Source organism: Syngnathus typhle, linkage group LG21 (assembly GCF_033458585.1).
Source record: "Syngnathus typhle isolate RoL2023-S1 ecotype Sweden linkage group LG21, RoL_Styp_1.0, whole genome shotgun sequence".
Classification (NCBI taxonomy): Eukaryota; Metazoa; Chordata; class Actinopteri; order Syngnathiformes; family Syngnathidae; genus Syngnathus; species Syngnathus typhle.
The window spans coordinates 3,455,843-3,475,809 of record NC_083758.1 but is presented as its reverse complement, the minus strand read 5'-3'; the positions used below and the strand labels follow the sequence as shown (position 1 = coordinate 3,475,809).

Genomic DNA, 19,967 nt, shown 5'->3' with positions numbered 1-19,967 from the left:
TCTTCATTTTGTTTTTTTTTGGGCAAGATTACAGTTTTCCTCTTTCAGCGCTCAATCAAAGTACAATATTTGGATTGTGTGATGATTATGCACACTAATCCCATAGACACACAAGTAGTCAGAGTGATGAGGACAGGCATAAGGAGGAGATGCGTTTGTATAAACACAAGAGCGGCATAAAGCCTTTTTTTCCACGCTAATCTGCTGCCAACACTCATAGTCGGATGCTCACCGAAGTGTTCTGACACTGCACTGAGGAGCTGTTGAAACGCAAGGCGGGGACGCGGTGTTCGTTGCCCTGGATGGTCAGCAGGCACTCGTAGCCCCGTTGGCCCGACTGAGGTTGGGGTAGGTTCTTGGCTCGCAAAGTGATGGGCTTCACCACGTTCACCGGTACCAGGATACGCTCAGCAGGCAGCAGCTGGGGGCACTCCTGGGAGAGACGGATAAAATTAGCTAAGGATGCTAGCTGGCTGTGATTCAATATTGGAGTACCAAACATAGAATTAGAAACTAGCTCCTCTTATTGTGCAACAGTTCTTGGTTCCTACCATTTCCCAACTTGGTAGAAACCAAAAACTGTGCCAGAAACTAGCTCCTCTTATTGTGCAACAGTTCTTGGTTCCTACCATTTCTCAACTTGGTAGAAACCAAAAACTGTGCCTTACCCAACAACAAGAGGACTTTGAGGAAGACCATTAAGGTAAAAACTCAAAATTCTGGTCAATGGGAATATAATACACAGCAAAAGGAATGAATAAAATAAGCGACAGGAAGTCACTCATGTCAAGAAGAAGAAGTAGAAGAGAGCAGATAAGCCGAGCTAGCGTGGCAGCGCACGTTTAACCGGGCGATAACGCTCGGGTGGAGTTTATTAAAAGCCACTTGATTGGGTTTGGCTGAGTGACTGACTGGATGGCTCCTCAGTGAGGAGAAGGGGGGGTGACACTATTCACAAAGTCATTATAGATAAATGACACACACGCGCAGAGGTGATGTGTTTGCGTTTCATTTCCCTACATTTGGTGAATGATTTTAAGTGGTAGGGCGAGCACATATACACTTAACACACTTGAACAATGGAAGCCGTTCATGCGATCCGCCTGACGGAAGCAAAGTGTGACTTAAATCTAGAAGACGCAGACGATAGCGCCGTACGCTGATGACGAGGTGTCCGAAGGCGAGACTTTGTCACAAAGAAGACAAATTGCAGGCAGACAGAAAGAGCACCTCGTTGAGATAAATAACACAAGGAAGAGGCGCTCGCATCATCCGCTGCCATGGCAATGAGGAGGCGCGCTTCAAAATGCACCTTTGGGTCACCATGAATATTCATCCTGCTTTTACTGAGTAAGCGACCCCTAAAAATACAAATATAACCCCTATTGATCTTTCAAAAAATCCTTGAATAGGATTTGGTATGAAGATTAATACAGCAGAAATATTCTAATAAATTTTGATTTTTGAGAAATAGTCATTCAATCGTGTTTATTATTTGTCATTATTGATTAGAAAAATAAAAGGGAAGGATTAATAGGATTATTTACAAAGCAGTAATGCAGCAAAAAATCTGGAATACTATATATATATATATATATATATATATATATATATATATATATATATATATATATATATATATATATATATATATATATATAGTTTGATATATATATATATATATATATATATATATGTATATATATATATATATATATATATATATATATATATATACATATATATACACACACATATATACACACATATATATTCAGTTATACTACTAAAATTCATTAAAGTTCTCAATTAAAGCCCTATCTAATGTAAATGTATTTAAATTATGAAGTATATTACACACTAAATACGATATACAACCAATACACAAATAGTGTGTGTGCCCCTAGTGGTGATGCCAGCCGTCACCTTCTGAGATTAATGTCGACGTTATGTTGATGTAATGTCAGTTGTGTTTATCGCCAGACTCACACCCCCTCTTGGACTCTCGGGATGTGATAAATAATAGGGGCGGCACAGATACGCCCGCCACACACACAAACGCACATTCCCATAAATAAAAACACCATCAGGCTCCGCGCTGCTGAGAGATAGGGCGGAGAATGATGATAAAAAAGTAAAAGACAAACTCTGCTCTTGGAGAGGCAAAAGTTACGAGAAAAAGTTATTTGGTAATTTTTTTTTTATCACCTAAAGCAAAACATTGCAATTGAACTTGAAGATTTATTGACGAAAAAAAAGTTTCCCCATTTTTTAAATAGAATTTTTTCTTCTCATTTAAATCAAGTCAAATAAAAATTTCCAAAATGAGGAATTAATTGAGTTAAGTTTTGAAGATTCCTTTTTCTTTTACTTCTACGGAAGCCTATTAGGCTACAAGCTAGCTGCGTTTAACATAAACTCATCGGTACAGTTAATTACACATAAACACTGATTTATTATGGCTTTCATAATTTTACAAGATGCTAAGCAACAGGTGTAAAATGTTCATATACTTTTTAAAGCTATTGACAAACACATAATGAGTCCAGAAGATGTAAAGTCTCAAGTCCTCGCTACCCTAGCGAGTCAACCCTTAGCGCTGACCCTAAGCGAAGACTCCCTCGCTCCATTTCTTCCTTGTCTGAAACCTGCTTAGATCCGCTAATTGGAGACTGGTGGGAGGTGTGAAGGGCGGCGACAGCACCGGATCAGGAAACGGCGTGGGAGCTGTGATGGCCTCTTTCTCGGCGTAGTTTCAAGTCTTGTAATTATAACCGGCGTGAGGTGTGAAGATGAGAGACATCTCCAGTTTTCGCACATTTCCTCGTAAAGATCTCGACTGAAGACGGTTTCTCCTGAGGTGCACTCATCACCTCGATATTTCTAATATCTCCTCGTTACACACATTTTCTACTGGAATTCTACTGCTGAGAAAATTTGCTCGATTCTCCCATAATGGGTCTTTTTCAAATTTCTTTCCAATGGACTCACTCCCAAATAGCAGCTATTAAAATTGCCATTTAGCTAGCTTAATAAAACGATCCCCATCAATCTAGTAGTAGAAAATAAACTCCTCGGAATTGATCGGTGTGACTCCGAAGCACTTAATGCTCATTTTGTGCTGTGGCTGTTGTTTCGCGGAATACGATAAACTAGAATAAAGTGATGTGGTTAACAAGAAAGTTGAATCCAAAGAGAGCAGGTAAACATTGCTAATTGGGTAAACAGACACAGCTTATTCCCACTGTAACAGCGTGACCGGGAATATTTTAGTTGTCAGGCTAATCCCAATGGCTAAATCCTTGAAACGTGTGAAGGACAAAGTTTGGCAAGTGTCTGAGCTGCATACCCCGTGCCACCGGCGACATGAATAAAACAGTGCCAGCTCCATGCCCGGCGCGGGTTTTAACACCATACTGCCGTGCATACTAACAACGAGCTCAACCAGTGGGGAGAGAGGCGCGACGGCTATCATTAGCATAGCGTGGAGGGATTATTCCCAAAGCCGCTCGGAATCTCTTCATTGTATCGGAGGCGGAAAGATCAACGCCGACTTGTTGCCGTTTGGGGAACGGTGAATGGGCGTCCAGAAATCTCGAGGCGAGTGCACGACCTCGGATTGGAGAGGTTAATAAAAGCACATTAAAAGTCATTAAGGCTGCAAAACACCTGCTTTCCCCAAACACGGCTCATCAAAACGGACCATGTCATTAATGTGCAAATACGTAATCCCTCTCCGCTTTGTTTATGGCTTTTCTTGGAAGTCGGCAACACAATGGGAAGAGGATTGGCACATTATTATCCTCAGTCAATATTGACCAGCATTGCTTGAGTTAATTGGAAAAGTAAACCGGGGGTCTGACTAAGCAGACGGTTCAAAAGGATAATGGAAGACGTCGGGAAGGAGGGACAATAATATCACACGTTGAATCGCTCCGGGGAAATATTGGCGGGATAACACAATAGCGAGCAGACGGCTCATCAAACCAGCCAATCTGACATCCTTGCGCTCGTCCAGACGGATGCCAGCGCCACTGATCTTCATCATATTTCACCTCGGGCAAGGATTAACCAGACACCAACTCCCGGAAAAATCTGCCTAGCCAAATTGCTGAAAGGTGTTTCAGTCTCCAAAGTTTGGCAAAACTCACCTCTGGTTTTTTGACTCGACCCTCCTGGAAGGAGCATGTACGTGGATCATGCGTGCAGTCGTGTCTGTATTTGCACCAGTGGCACTGGTACGGACTGCTAACGCATGACAAACACCTACCAGGAGAAGAAATAACCTTCAGCATGCTCAATTTCAGCATAACAATTCCAAAAACACGATACTTACGACTTGTGTACGCTGCAGTTGTAGAAAACAAAACTGGTGTTGGCGAAAGCCAAGCCGGTCTCCTTGGACTTGAGATACAGTTGCACGATCTGGTGGTCGCCTGGAGGAAACACAGCGTTGAATTTTATCACTCGTTCACACAGCAATGGAGGAGCCGCAAGTGTTCTGCTTGTTGCAACGGTATCTTCAGGAGGGGGAGTTACGAAAGCATCCCTGCAACCTTGCAGGAGCCGATAAGGTAGGAACATGTCTCCCTCGGGATGGAAAGCTGTCTTTGGGGGAGTCTCGGATGAGTTAAACTGGGAATGCGATGAAACGCTGTACCTCGTCTGTGTCCTTTTGTCTGGCTCTAATGAAGGGCTTCATGTTTAATTCATTATACACACTCACACACATACATACACACGTTGGCGCACGGGTCACCTCGCCACCGTCAAGGCGGCCCACTCGTTCTCCTAGCCTAGCTAACAAAGAGGGAATCATTCATCAATCAAGGTAAAGCACCCCTGACAGGGAATCCGTTCTAATTAGACCCCTAAAAGTTACTTTGAAGGCTGCGATGTCAACCAAAAACCGGATAATTAGTTCCAGGAGAAAAAGACGGAAATAGAAGTCCTTACCTTTGTCGACCACGACACGTGGCATCTCTTTCTCGGCCGGGGAGAAGCACTTGATGCGATTTCCCTCCACCAGACCGTTCATCTCCGCCAGGTCCTCGAAGGTGCAGTTCACTCCTGCCGAAAGCTCTGGCACGTTGTGAGCTTCCAAGACCAACTTTGGAAAAAACAGAAGACAGACAAACGTTGTCAACATACGAAAACTTTAAACACAGATTATGAAGTCCATGGTCCCAACATTAAGAATGTTCCTGAAGATTAAATCGAACAGCTTTTGAAAATGCTGAATCGGCTCAGCTCAGCACCAGGCAGACTTTGTGCCGTTGAAGACCGTGGTTGGGGGAAAAAAAAGCCGTCCTTGAATATAGAGCCGGGGAAGCAGATGTACGGGGGGTCAAGACCGGAATATACATATTGATGGGACAAGCACGTCTACGGCGGTCCTCGGTCAAGGCTTTGATTTGCGTCGAGGCCCGTTCACACTTGGTCAAAGCTGCCTCAGCAATGGTGTAAGGGCCGAGCTCAGCTGTTTTTAGATTGTGCTTTAATGAAGTCGGACTGCGGGGGTCTAGGGCCTCCATCTCCCCTAAGTTCTCTTGCCTCTTTTCATACAACAAAAACAATTCCATTGTGTTATCAACCTAATAGGAAGTCAAAACAAAGGTGAAGGAAGTCGTCTTGTCCCAGGCTGTGGCCTGCCATCATCCACTTGGGGGAAATGTACGGCGTCGCCTATGGATAAAACTCATCATCCACTTGGGGGAAATGTACGGCGTCGCCTATGGATAAAACTCTACACTGGGAAAAGGTTAAACACTTGGAATGAGTCCGATCTCACACACACACACACAAACGCAGTCTATGAATACCATTAGAGTGGCGCAGAGGTGGGAAAGCAACAATGATGTGTGTGACCCTTGGTGCAACACAGATGGGAAATGATCATTCAGGCCTGACCTCAGTAAATCAAATAGTATTGTACAGGGTGCACACTGGCTATTCATGCACAAACCATATTTAAGGCTCAAAGGGGAAATGGAAATGTTAGCATCACCTCTGTGTTTGAATTTTCAAATGTTTGCAATAAAAAAGGTCCCTTGGCTGGTATGAGACGGAAAGAGTGCATACTTGTATAAGGGAAATCTGTAGTGGGGGGAAAAAAAATCCTGCTCGTTTCAGGCAGTTGGGAGGGAATTTTTTTTTAACGACTATTTATATATTGTCTAGATATGTTCAGATCTTTCAGGCCTGTAGGTGCCGGGACTCTGTGGTGGGATGCAAGCACTGCTCGCCTCTGGCGAAGTTTGTGATCTCCAGGTTGTTGGGGTCCTGAACTTTCTCCCCCTTTGTTTACTTGTATGTTACTCGTGTACTGTGTCTCGTCACCGTGGGATGGAGGAAACGTAATTTCGATTTCTTTGTGTGTCTTGGCATTAAGGAATTGACAATAAAGCTGACTCTGACTCTGATTCTGACTGTAAAAACATGTAAAAATGGTTTTTTTTGGTACGCTTGGACGGATTAATAGCATTTCCATTCATTTTAATGAGGAAAGATGCTTTGAATAAACTAACCTCTTATCACCAGGCACCACTGTATTCAAATACTTGTGCAGAGCAGTAAACTATCCGGGAGACATTTGCTGCATTTAGCTGCCAAGCATCCCTTTGCAATGCCAAGCAAATACTACGGGATGTTAACGAGTGTTTCATTGGACAGGACAGCTCATTTGCACAGCCGCCATTTGAATTGTGTGGCTGTTGGCAGGCCGTGTGATCCATGTAAAGAGTGGCTGCTAATCAAAAACCAGAGTATCATAATCACCTTGTCCGAGTATCACTATCGCAGGAAAACCACGTGGACTCACCGTCACGCTGAACTGGGACACGGAGATGTTGTTGGGGTGTACGCTGAGGCGTACACACTGCTTGATGTCGGACGCAAAGCGGCGAGGCTCCGACGACCGCTCGCATTTCTCCTTTCTGGTACACCTGCGGAATAAAAAGAAAAACCCTGAATGTTATTCAAGACACACCTGTTGGGAACGTTCCTCGTATTCCCTCCATGGGGGGGATATTCATTACAGTGGTCGGTGAATGGAGCTCCAGTCGACTTAGGTGTGTGTTTAAAAAAACAACAATGGCGGCTCTATATGAGAGGAGGTGAGGTCTTTGGGAAGGAAGCAAGTCTTAATGAATGGAATTCACGGGCAATGCCAAGTGCAGGTGGAACCGGTGGCTTAAATTCCTTTTAATTCTAGACCGGGTGGTCTAATCCCATACTGCGACACACAACCTTAATATATCTATATCTATGGCACAGGTGTCAAACTCAAGGCCTGGGGTCCAGATACGGCCCACCACATCATTTTATGTGGCCCGCGAAGACAAATTGTGCATCAAATTCCTGTCATTACAAGAATTGCAAATTGTCTTCGCTTTTAATATCTTTTTTTTTAAATATTTGACCAGTTTTACTCGTTTGAAAACGAGTTAATTGTCAGTTTGTTTTGTAGCTTTTACTGTATATAATATGGGGTGCTCATACATTTATTTGGGTTGACAGTCATAATGGCCCTCCGAAAGAAGCTATGACGACAATGCGGCCCGTGAAAAAAGTGAGTTTGAGACGCCTGATCTATGGCCAAGGATGTCAACTCATTTTTGCCGTGGGCCGTATTGTAATCATAGTTTTCCTCAGAGGACCATTATGACTGTCAACGTCTACTATAAAACAAACTGATGAATATAGTACATAAAGTTTTGAAATCAGAGACTAGTAAAAACTGTTCAAATAGTTAAAAAAGATGAATGGTCAAAAAAATGCTAGCAATAGCTCTATTTCTAAAAAGTGAAGACAATTTGTAATTTTAGTAACAACACAAAGTCGTCTTCACGGGCCACATAAAATGATGTAGCGGGCCGTATTCGGCCCCCGGGCCTTAGATTTGACACCGATACACATACATAGACAAATAGTGGGACAAGTGGCAACATTGCTTTTATCAGCGTCTATCTGTGCACTCGCCATCCATCGCATTTGTAAATACATCAACGGTACAAACCCAAGCAATTGTTCTTTTGCCGTCTCGTCTGCTGAGCAAACAGCCATTGTCGGCGAGATATTTGACTGACCGCCGCCGCCTGACAGGCGAGTTGAAAGGATTAGATTGGCCCTGAATGGAGACTAATATGCACTCACTCTCATCCGGGACGGGGAGGGGGGGGGGTCTTTGATAAGGTGACGCAATTAAGAGAGCGTAAGAGAGAGTGAGAGAAGGCCATGGATGGATCTGTCGCCGCCTTCCACCGCTCCTCCTCCTGCTGATGATGTGTGAGTTATATATTTCATCACGAAATCCTCCTTTGACGAGCTAATTGACTCTCGTGTTGCAGATGAGGTCAACACCGGCCATGAGGTCTCCAATCAAGATGGACCTGTAATTATACACTCGCTTGTTTGAAAATATGATGTGCTACATGAGAGTAAATAAAAACGCTGCTTAAAAGGAATGTGTTACCCCCCCTAAAAAAAAATCCATTGTGTAGTCCAGTGAGAAACTAATTACCATATAACCTGTGCATTAGCCATATATGCTATGCTAATAGCCCCGGGCTGTGTGTGTTATTGTGTCACAACGCACTTCACACAAACACACACACACACATGCCGAGCACTGCTATCATTATGAGTGCTGATCCACATAGCACAAAAACGCATGGAAGGGCCCGTGGGAGAGTCATTACCTGGCCCATTGGCCATGACCTCACTGTGGACACACACACAAACACACACACACACACACATAATGGAGCATGAAGCAATGCATCCTTTTATCAGTGAGACAAAAACACACCAACTTGCATCTTTTATGAAATGGTCATACGACCAGTCGTAATAGATGAAGTTTGTAAAACAAAACACACACACACAAACACACACACCGTATAGGATGTATATTGTGCACTTTAATGTAATTTGAGTGTGCCAAACAACCACACACACATATTGACCCAGTCCAGACATATTGATCCCCTTCTATGAAAACCAATACGGCAATTATACACGCTGTATGCAAACACAGCGTGACCTCTGATATTGATTTCTTTTGCGTCGTGTCAAATACAATACACGTCATCTACACGTCAGCGATTACGCGTTTTCATCGTTGAATTGCTATCTCATGCAAGTGTGTGAAGGTGTGTGTGCTTCCGAGCAGACACTGAGTGATGGAGCTGACTTGGAAGTGTTGTTTGATAGATCACACGTGTATGTGAAACAGTGACGGCCATCCTCGCTTGGACACACATCAGACTGCGAGCATCCTCTGCTCAAATATTTGGAAAAGGCTATTAGTGATATTAAATCAGACAAAAAAACGATTGTTTGGACTTCTGTGTTTATTTAGCTCATAGTTAAAAAAAAATTCCCTTCAGGTGCTTTTTTTTTTTTTGTTGACAAAGCACGCAAGTGTTTGATTCCAGCCTGACCCAACACAATTAGTCGGTGGTGGTTTTTAATGAGCGTAAATCGGTAATGAGCACTGGTAGCGGAGGTAACGGATGAGCGTGAGCGGCGAAACATGTAGCAACGGCGGCAACGGCGCGGAGAATAAACATCCGACGGTTCTGCCAATTAGGATTTGTTTTTTCTGGCCGAAAAGGTTACTCATCTGACAGCAACCGAGACGTCCCGGGAATACCTTTTCAATTTGACTTGCAAGTTTGATTCCGTCTGTTGTTTTGGTATATTTTGGTCAACATACTGCGTAGGTGAAATTTGACAGAAATAAAAATTAGTGCACATCAGATTTACTCTTAAACGCGGGAAGTCCGATTTAAATGGTAGCGATGAGGACAAGTAGACAGAAGGAGATAAGGGGAACGCTTGTAGACGAGCACTGTGGGAATATTGTCAGGACAAAGGGAGAGATTCGGATCGCAATTACTAAGCGCACATTATCACAGCATTAGCATCGCGACGGCAGATGCGCCTCCACGTCTATGCGAAATAAGACGGCAATGCAACTCAGGCAAAGGCGCCGTCCAATCTGTCTGCTTGTCACGCTTGACGGAGGACTTGACGGGATAGTTAGCCGCTGGCGTGACTGACAGATGACAGACTGGAAGTAGAATGGGCGTTCGCCAAGCATATGGGCAGAAGAGTTGGAGTGTGGATGGATGTCAAAGGGGTAGAAAAATACAGATTGGGCATTTCGAAGCATGAAAAATACTGTATGAGGTAGTCCTCAATTTGCGAGAGGCTTTTTGTAAATTGAATAGTTTGTAATTTCGAGACATACTAAATTTGGTTTAAATAAATAAATAAATAAAAATATTTTTATATTATTTTCAGTTAAATAAATAAATAAATAAATAAATAAATAAAATATGCAGCATATACTATTTTTATATCTATATATACTATCCTAAAATAAATTAAATAAAAAAATAATTACATTTTGATTCAATAATAGTAATCCCAGGAGGTCCACAAAATAACAAAACAATACAATAACCAAAAGTCAATTATTTGGCCTCGCACCTGGGAGGTCCAAGGCAGGGGGGGCAGTGCCCCTCCAGCACCTTCTCTCGCTCCGCCAATGTTTTACCCGTATCTCCAAACGTTTGTCAGTCAAACGTTCGTATGATGAGGACTATCTGTATAATCCATTAATTTCTTGCATTAAAATAGTATTTGTTGAAGTTTTATGTTAAACTAAACATAAAACAAAGAATGAAAAGAGGACTTAGTGCTAACAGATAACGGCAAAAGCTGAGCTAACCAATAGCATTTATGTGGCATTGTTGCTACACTTTAACCAACAAAGATGAACACAACCGCTCCAGCAACATATAGACAAACAATACAACAAAACTCTCCGGCATATATTCTTTATCCTCTGAACAAAATGACGATTGACTAACACAATGACTAACACTGTTGTCCTTTAGAGCCACTTTGCATCAATAAAAAGGTGCCAAAGGGGTGAGGTTTTCATTTCAATAGTCGGTGGAGGGGGCGTGTGCATCCAAAGTCAAAGCAAGGAGGGAGTGTTGAGGGCCGTTCTACATAAACACCGAGTGCTTGTCAAGGACAATGACTTCACGGATGCACACACAGCAGCACCCATTCCTGTTGATTTCCTCCCTATCGATTGCTTTTCTCCTCTTCCCCTTCGGCCCCTTGCACCTCCGCTCGCCGATCTATAGAGTAAATAAAGCCTATGCTGAAGAAAAGGCTGTTTACGCTCAAGATCGGTGAGGTGATTTCAAGGTTGATTGGGAAACAGCAGCACGACTATCTGGGATGACATTTTGAAGTAGCTTGGCCGCTACCCTTCCTGCTGTTCCTTAGTGGGGGGGTCTTGGGGGGGTTGCCAACTGATGATTAAAAGCGGCTCAAGTTTGCATACAAGTTTGCACCTGTATCTATTCGCATGTCTTCATGCTGCTTGCACGGTCACATATTTTCTGTGTGTATGTGTGTGTGTGTGTGTGAAGTGGCGGCTGAGGAGATGAGCAGATTCTATCAGGCTAAGTGTGACGGGCCAATCTGTGGACACCCATTTGCTGTATGGCCAGGAGCATGTCCAGGGCGTCAATGGGCTTCTTGCACACACACGTGTGCACACACGCACATGCACTCCAAAAAAAAAAAAAAGTGGAGAATTACCGATAATTTGCCGGGAAATAACACTCCAGGCCAACAGAGGGCAGTGTTGGCACCAGTCGACGTTTCATTCATTGAGTACCAAAACAATTCCAATAAAATAATAACTTGCCTTCAATCACCTTGACTTTTATTGTACTTAAATTTCACATGCCATTTATTTTTAAATATTAAGCAATTTACTAGAATAAAATTTTGGAAAATATTAGAAAAATATATATTTTTTTCCTGTTTTAGATCATTCCCAAGTATCCGATAAAAATCTATATTTATAGAAAAAAAAGTCAAATCTTGTACTGTTTTGCTTTTAATCTCACTATTCGCATCTCACTCCCTCCTTGGCGTGCAACCATCCGTCTATTTGTCTACTCTTTGCACTCATCTTTCTTTGCACTTGCAGTTTTCGGTCAATATGCTCCTCTCGCCACCGCGCCGCACATCTCTGCCCTCGCCGTGTCCTCGCAGTGCCAGCAGGGATGGAGGTGCTAAATGTGGGCCACTAACACACACACTCACACACAGCCATGCGCGCATGCTATACCCAAGGGCTAGCACTGACACGAGAAAGCCATTTTCAATTTACAGCGGAGTGGGAAATCAAGCGCCACCCTCCACCGCCTCCCCCCCCTTCAACTCAGACAGACAGACGGGAGTTTGACAGCTGGCGGCAAAGAGTGCGAATGTGCTCGACAGATGGAAAGACGACGGCGGCAACGGACGGACCGGCAAGTTGAATTGGGGATAGGCTGGAAAGTGAACAAATTGGGACGTTTACATGCTGTCACAAGGCTCTCGTTGCTTGATGCTAGGTGTGCAAACAAATCCAAGATGCAAATAATTAAAACATCTTAGACATGTGTGCTCAGTTTTTGTCACTTGGTTGATTTTGATCACTTTATGTTGTTTATCTTATAGTGAAAGTACAGTAGTCCCTTGAGAACTTTTTCCATGACAGCGTTAGCATCTCAAATCATTATTTCCCATTCAAATGAATGGAAATATAATTAATTTGTTCCAGCCTCCCCAAACACCCAAATTAGTCTTTCAACAGAAACCTAATTTATTATTCTTATTCTTCCTTTGTGTTTTTTAAAAACGGATTGGAGTATTTAAGGTATCAATGTTGCAGCAATACTTACGTGTTGTGTAGGACACACCAGCCACAGTGAGGGTCACCCGATCCAAGACATTCGCTACAGGTGGAATATTGACCGCAAGCTTCCACTGGCATTCTGGAAAGCTGCAAAAAGCACAGAAAAGCACAGTTAAATTCCCCAAAGTGAAAAAATGGATTAAAATATAATCAAAGGTAAACCATGAATTAGGAAGAGAGACCTTTTCCCTTCCTAAATTGTAGTCATGATTTGAAAATTCCATTCCATTACATTGCGAATTTGATTCATTGCTCAACCCTAGATACAAGTTTTACCGGTGAGATAGATCTTGTCGATAAATAATACCCGACTGCCTTTGTCCTCCGTTAACTGAGCGCTAAGGGCCAGGGGCAGCTCTGTCGCCTGTTCTTGTTGCCATGGCGACAGCATCCGCCATTAACAGGTGTCGCCGGCATTTTTTGATTAATGAGCCGTCACCGGGAGGGTGACCGCTGTCGCTCAGTCGCTACAAAAGCAAGGCCATGTCGGCAAAGGGTTGCGAGAAAAGCCTTGCGCTTTGCAGGTTCTCAGGGACCTGGGACGGGTCTGTTCGGAATCCTGTTTTGATGGATATTTACAAGACTCTAACCCTGACCCTTGCCCTTAGCTACTTATCAGATATGTCGAATCCAGATCCAGAAAGTAAAAACCCTGCCACAGTTTTGAGTCACAAGTGCTTCTAATCAACCGAGGTGGAAGGTCAACAAGCTTCTAGATACTATCTAGTTCACCTGCCGATTGATTAGAAGCACTATGCTAAGGTTCTACTGCCTGGACCTGGATTCGAAAACCTGTTACTTATTATTGATTTTCAACTTTACTATCACACAGACTTGTCGTACTCAAGGTCGTTGTGACTAAGCGTACCACTTCGAACACTACTTCCTCTGCCACAGAAATTCCAACATGTCTGTTTAACGCAGATGTCTGACTGTAGAAACAAAAAAGTACACTCCGCTACCTGGCTCTTTTCCACAAACACACTCACGCTTGCTTACAGCTGAGCGGATTCTGGATTCGCAAGAGGGGAGTGTCTCTCCTTGTCAAAGTCAAGAGGAGTGCTGCATGTTATTACATGAAAAACAATGGGGGTGCATCTCAGCGTGTTGAGCGTGAAGCAACTGGTGTGTTTTGCCCCCTCCTGCTGCGCAGAGGCCTATTTGCATTAGACAGATAAAGCTTGAGATGGAATCATGACACTGACGCTCAATGCACAAGAGGGGTCCGACGCTAAAAAAAAAAAGACCATTGTGTCGCTCGTGCATGTTGGCGGTCTTATCACGAGCGGCTATGAAACCCAAATCTCCCAGCACGCGTCATCTCATCCTGAGCTTTGTTATGCCGAGATCAGCTAGTCAGAACCGCCGCAAACAATGGCCACCGTATCTTTATAATTTAACACTTGGTCGCTGGCAGATGTGCCCACTTGAGGGCACACATTCAGATGCCCCGGCAAAGTCAACTCTCGGTTCCGGAGCTTGGTTTTTGATATTCATTCAACGACGATGTTCCTATCACAAAACTTTTTTTTTTCCAGAGGGTGTCTTTGTGCCATCGAGGTGGCGCTATCAGATCATAAACACTTTCCTGCCATTACAGCCACGACTCCGTCTGCCTCTTTTCCGCACAGTAGGCAGAGATGGAACATAATCAGGCTTTTGAAAGAAGTCTTGAAGCCTTAATGTGTGAAGACGTGACATAATGGCGGTGTAATGCTGAAAATTGAGGAACACTGAGACAATTCCACTTTCTGTCTCGCTCCTGACACGATACCACTGCCCCGCGCTTCAACCCGCACTGGGAGACGTGACCATCTATTAAATCTTCTTTATCTCTAACTTGTAATTAAACACATTGAACCTGCAGCAAAGCACCAAATGCTAAAAGTGATACTCAGTTTTAGCCGGGTGGCGAGCGAGCAAATAATAAGATAATGAAGTTAAATGTACGCTGTGTAATGTAGCAGCAGCCCCCCAGCTGTGCGTGTAATGTATATGTAGCGCACGTCTCCAATTAGATATCTCACTGCTCATTATTGCCGGAGGATCAGCTACAATCACAGTGAAATGATTATTTATATCGGAGACGATGGATGAGAATAATAATGGACAACCCACCGCTATCACGACAGCACGTCACGGAGATCAGAATTAATCACCAACTACGCTTCCATCAACGCCGATATTAAACACAACTCTACTGCTCAAATCTTCTCAACCACCAATTAGGCTTCTAGTAAACTGTGAAAAAAATGAAAAGCTTACTAGAACATCTGAACTTTATTTAGGATGATGAAAAGTGTGTGATGACTCTCACTTTGCATCAATTTGAATGCGATTGGTTAATACTGAGCACATCTCCAGTTATAAGAGGGGGTGCACACTTTTGCAACTACACTTTTTACATCCACTTTGGTGCATATTTTCTTTTCAATTAGTCGGCAGGGGTTATAGGTAAACAATTCAAAAAGATTCAACTTGGTGTCATTTTTTTATATGACAAAAACTTGACATTTGAACAGGGGTGTGTAGACTTTTCATATCCACTGCATTCTGTTGTACTAAGCAGCAGGAAATGAGTGAATGATTCCACAGCACAGATCGCTCATACCCACCATCCAACCCCCGTCACGCTTGGCATGCCACTCAATCCGCCAAGCGCTGGTTTCATATCATAAATCGGCTCACGGGAACGGACCCCGGCGACCCCACGTGTGTTATTGTTTTCGCTTGACATCTCGAAAAGGTCAAACGAGGAAGGCATCCATCCCGCCGTCGGGACCATTACGGCGTGACAAACGATTGGGATGGGATCAATCATTTTTGGTTATCTTTACGGTCAAAAGACACTTGACTGGGAAGAGTTTTTATTTAGCTTCGTATGTTGCTAACCAATGTTCATTCTTGGAAAGTATTCCGGCAAAATTTTAAAAACGGCTTTTACTCGACAGCCATATATCTGCATCTTAATCCGGTTATAAACAACAAAGACACTCGACGCTCTCCTCGCATAATATCTGGACAATGACCTTCATCTCAACCATTTCGACTGCGTCAAACATTCCGCAGGCATCGCCTCATAAAGCTCCCGTGTCTGCTCCTGCTTTCAAATTGTGTGTGAAAGCAGTTTCATCTCGTGTGAATCTGCAGACGGGAGATGAGTTGAGGGAAGCACACAATGAGAGGCCATTAAAGGGAGGACAAAAGGTAAAACCTCCCCGCTTTGAGTTAGCCGATTCCATCGTCGCCCGGGTTGACGCGCCTGCGCCTGCGTTCCGCTTCCTTGTTACACCGAACTGGGGCGCCACATCGAAACACCTTCACGAGTCTAGCAAAAATTAAAGACTACTGACACTAAACAGCTTTGAGTCTGCCTCAAATTAGATGTCGGATTTCTCCCGGGAGAGGGAAGCGGTTGACTTTGAACGATCTCACCTCAGCACAGTACACAATCTCAATAATTCACACTTACAGATCTGCATTTGCTACAAGGAATATCAATAATTGAGCGCAACCAGAGCGGTAGCGCGAAAGCCCGACAGCTAGCAAATATTTCTGGTATGAGGTACAGTCATATTTAACACAGTAAGAATTGGTAGAATTTTTATTTTAGTGAGAACAAAACAATGAAACAGGAGGTTGGCCATTTTGGATTGAAGCTACCATTTTAGGGTTATCTAAGCCATTTCTAGATGTCCTTCAACATGTCCAAGACTTATTCCTAGCTCATTTAAACCACGTCTATTGGTCAGCTGGGCAATGACCTTTGCATTCTGGACTCTCGCCACAAAATTGACTCAACAGGGGTCAAAACAGATGAGTCAAACCCTTTGCCCCTCCACTGACTACAAACCTGGCATCACTGAATCAGAAGAGGACGTTCCAAGGGTGTGCTAAGAACAGTGGGTGGGGGCGGAGCTCAATCGACCTGCTCTGTTCTCGGCCCCCTGTTGCGGACTGCTTCTTCGTTCTGTACCGGTCCCGAGCCTAGACGCAGCATGGAGTCTTATCGATGGCTACGGCTGCTTTTAATTCTGTTTGCCACATCAGTCCTGCAAGTTCTTGTTTGCGTGCAACTAAAGTTGATAATACTTTCAGCGAGTGTTGTTTGAGTATTCCCAGATGTGCCTCCTAAATCACTTGGGACTGAACCGACTTTAACTAGGTTAATAGTCTAATTACTCTGAAGCCACTCCCACTGCCAAACTGGACAGCCACAATCACTTAATGTTTATTGTTCCAATAAGCACTAATTGAAGTGGCTAAATTTGTAACCCGATATGGGACGTAAGGGAATTGAACACAAAGTTGGAAATTAAGAAATGGTAATCATTTTTAATGCGATACAGTGTCTTCTTTTTGGAGCCCAATTATAGATGCTAAAATCCGAGAGAGGAGTAAGGAATCTAATTTTGCTGGTTAACAGATTTGCAGAACTGATAATTGGATTCCATGACAAAACGGAATCCTAAATGGTCTCCGCCTCGGCACTCGCTCCCTGTTTCTGCATTGAGGTCCACATTTTTATCTGTATAATCTCGGACATTTATATGCAAAACAATTCACACACAGTCCAAAGCTTAGGTATGGACTGATCAAAACCACTGAGAGTAACATGAACGCTGAGTCACTTGTCCAAACTTTGGCTATTTTCACCCTGATGGATGTATACACAGCCTCTCTGTGCTGGCGTCCATTAGGCAGAGTGCTGCTATTTTGCTCCACATTTCAGAATTCAACACTGTGAACAACACAAACACCTGCCTCGCTCCCTAATACTCAACTTTGATTCACCCCAGATCATTATATTTCATCCATATACCAACATGGAGTATTTTTGTCGTGATAAACTGAGCATCTTACCTGGGTCTCGGACATGACGTAAAGGTAGTGATGATCCGAGGAGAAGGCCATGTCGCGGAGGACCGGTCCACTTTCCACCGCCTGGACCGTCTCGTACTGCAGGGCCCGTGAAGAACCGTCCACTCGGATCTGCAAGGAGAGCATATAATCCATCAAAATTGTACATTTTATCCGTTATGCTGCTAAAGTCGAGGTGTTACGACGGACCCTACAACAACAGAGGATTGCCTGAGGGATAATCCTTAGATAGAGTTTCTCAGTGGATTTGGGGATTGACACCAACACTTGTTGACCTACTATGCTACACCCAAGGATAACAAATTTGAACACATGCTAGCAAAGAAGACAAAAAAAGAATACCTCAAAAGATCTTTAGGTGCATACTGTCTGTTGATTTACTGATCACAGTTTGCTTACTCAGCAGAAAATAATGCTAGCTTTTCCGATGGTCACGATTCCGCATCCTCCGGAACCACATCGCAGTTTTTGGACACCCGGGATTATGGACAGGTGTGAAACAGAGCCTTGTTAAAGTTCTGATGACTAGCTCGTTTCTTCTCTGTGGGGTTTGCCGGTAAGCGGCGGGAACATAATTGGACGCGAAGCATATGGTTGCGGGGAGGTGAGTCCCTCCATGATTAATTATCATATACACCCATAACGACACTCTGTTTTAGTCAGCATAGTGTTACTACATCTGATGTTTTTTGGGGGATTTTTAAACAGTTTAACTCATTTACTGCCATTTACGGCTATAGACGTCAAAGAACCTTTTTTTAACTGGGCTGGCAGTCAATTTGTTGAACAATTATATAATGCAAGAAGAAATGGCTACTGGGCTATTCAAAAAGGAAGCACCCGCATATAAACTGAATGCCGCAACACAAACGAGACACAGGAGAGAATGTTGTGTCCAGCAACAAGCCTTCTTGGGACTTGGTGGGTAGAAAGATGGATTCAAATGCTAGTGGACTAATAGGAAGCAGGTGTATGAATTTTATTGTAGTCATAAACACAATTTTATAGCAATGAGGCAAGTTGCAAACCGGGTTTTACGTGTCTCCCCTTCAAGGCCATTGATTGTGAGCTGCCATCCATGTTTCATTGTCATAATTAATATATCCTACCATTAATGTTTCATCAGTCTACAATCATTAAAGCAGCCACGGTGGTGGTAGCCAACATTATCTGATTCCGTTTCGACGGCAATGAAGGGGATTAGCCGCTTTATGCTAAATGGATTACAATGCTAATCTCCGCTATCACATTAGCGTGATACAATAGGCCTCCGCTGCCGGGTTGACTTCATTTTGTCTCAGAGTGGTTGGGGAAGGTGAGAGATCCATTTGGCCCCTGATTGACACCTACTAATGAGTGTAAACATGTATGAAACGCTGAGTGAACACGCACATGCAAACATGCTAATGATGTTAGCACAGCGGAGACCAGACTGTGTGGGAGACACTCTGACCATCTACTTTATCCCGCCTTGTGGTAGAAGCAATAACCACAATGAATGACTCGGACAAAAACAACAAAAAAATTATTTCCAGGTTTTCAGCAACTTTAAATGCAGAATGTTTGACATACTGACAACAGAAAAAAAAAAAAAAGACACCACTTGTACGGATGGCCATTTTTTAGCCTTCAATGAGAATAATAATACCGAGGACAGAGTGAGCGTTTCATCTCACGCTCAGCGGGTTTACAGCTAGCAGAAGGCGCTATGCAGTCAGAGAAGCGAAAGCCACGGGATTACCCTCTCGCTGCGTCTACATTTTGGCAGTGAATGCCACAAAAAAGCACACTGGAAACTTCCTCGGACTCTGCGCGGAATCAATTTGCCGCGGGCTCCTGGCGCAACGCTGAGCCGACAACCAAACAATAACCGTAGAGCTGGATGGCGTGCTTGCTCGTCAATGGAATATGGATTCTGCGAGGGGTTGTGGTCACACAGTTAAGCAGTGTGCTAAGCATGGCACAATGGCAGCTAACACCTCCATATTTGGAACACGGAATGAAGTGCTGAGTAAAGTATCACTGCTCCGACCTGGGGGCAAGCAACTGCGGGGAGGTACGTGGGCTGGACGGGAATGCCATCCAAGGTCATGGCCGGGAAACGGCGGAATCTCACTCATCAACCAGAATAAAGTTGCACACATATGTCTGTGTAGCATGAACTCTGCAAAAATCCAGACGGATCCAACGCATAGCTCCATCGTGAAAATGTGTCCCATTGAGAACAATCCTTCGCCATGACAGGATCCACTTTTGGCGGCTTAACCAAACCACCTGATGATCGTTTCAAGCAACTTTGTCAAGCAAA

At 43.6% G+C, this 19,967-nt stretch overlaps 1 protein-coding gene across 3 annotated transcripts in view; it reads right to left on the bottom strand.

The window, feature by feature from the left end:
- Positions 1-19,967, bottom strand: part of plxna4 (plexin A4) — a 105,548-nt gene that overhangs the window by 19,837 nt on the left and 65,744 nt on the right. For 2 of the 3 annotated variants that reach the window (XM_061268361.1, XM_061268364.1), the window contains 7 exons: positions 17,642-17,770; positions 12,765-12,865; positions 6,821-6,944; positions 4,957-5,110; positions 4,337-4,436; positions 4,152-4,266; positions 233-433 (listed from right to left, as the gene is read on the bottom strand). In XM_061268361.1, the coding sequence (XP_061124345.1) occupies positions 233-433; positions 4,152-4,266; positions 4,337-4,436; positions 4,957-5,110; positions 6,821-6,944; positions 12,765-12,865; positions 17,642-17,770 (924 nt within the window). The remainder of the gene's footprint in view (positions 1-232; positions 434-4,151; positions 4,267-4,336; positions 4,437-4,956; positions 5,111-6,820; positions 6,945-12,764; positions 12,866-17,641; positions 17,771-19,967) is intronic. The other variant, XM_061268363.1, reaches the window with a different exon arrangement.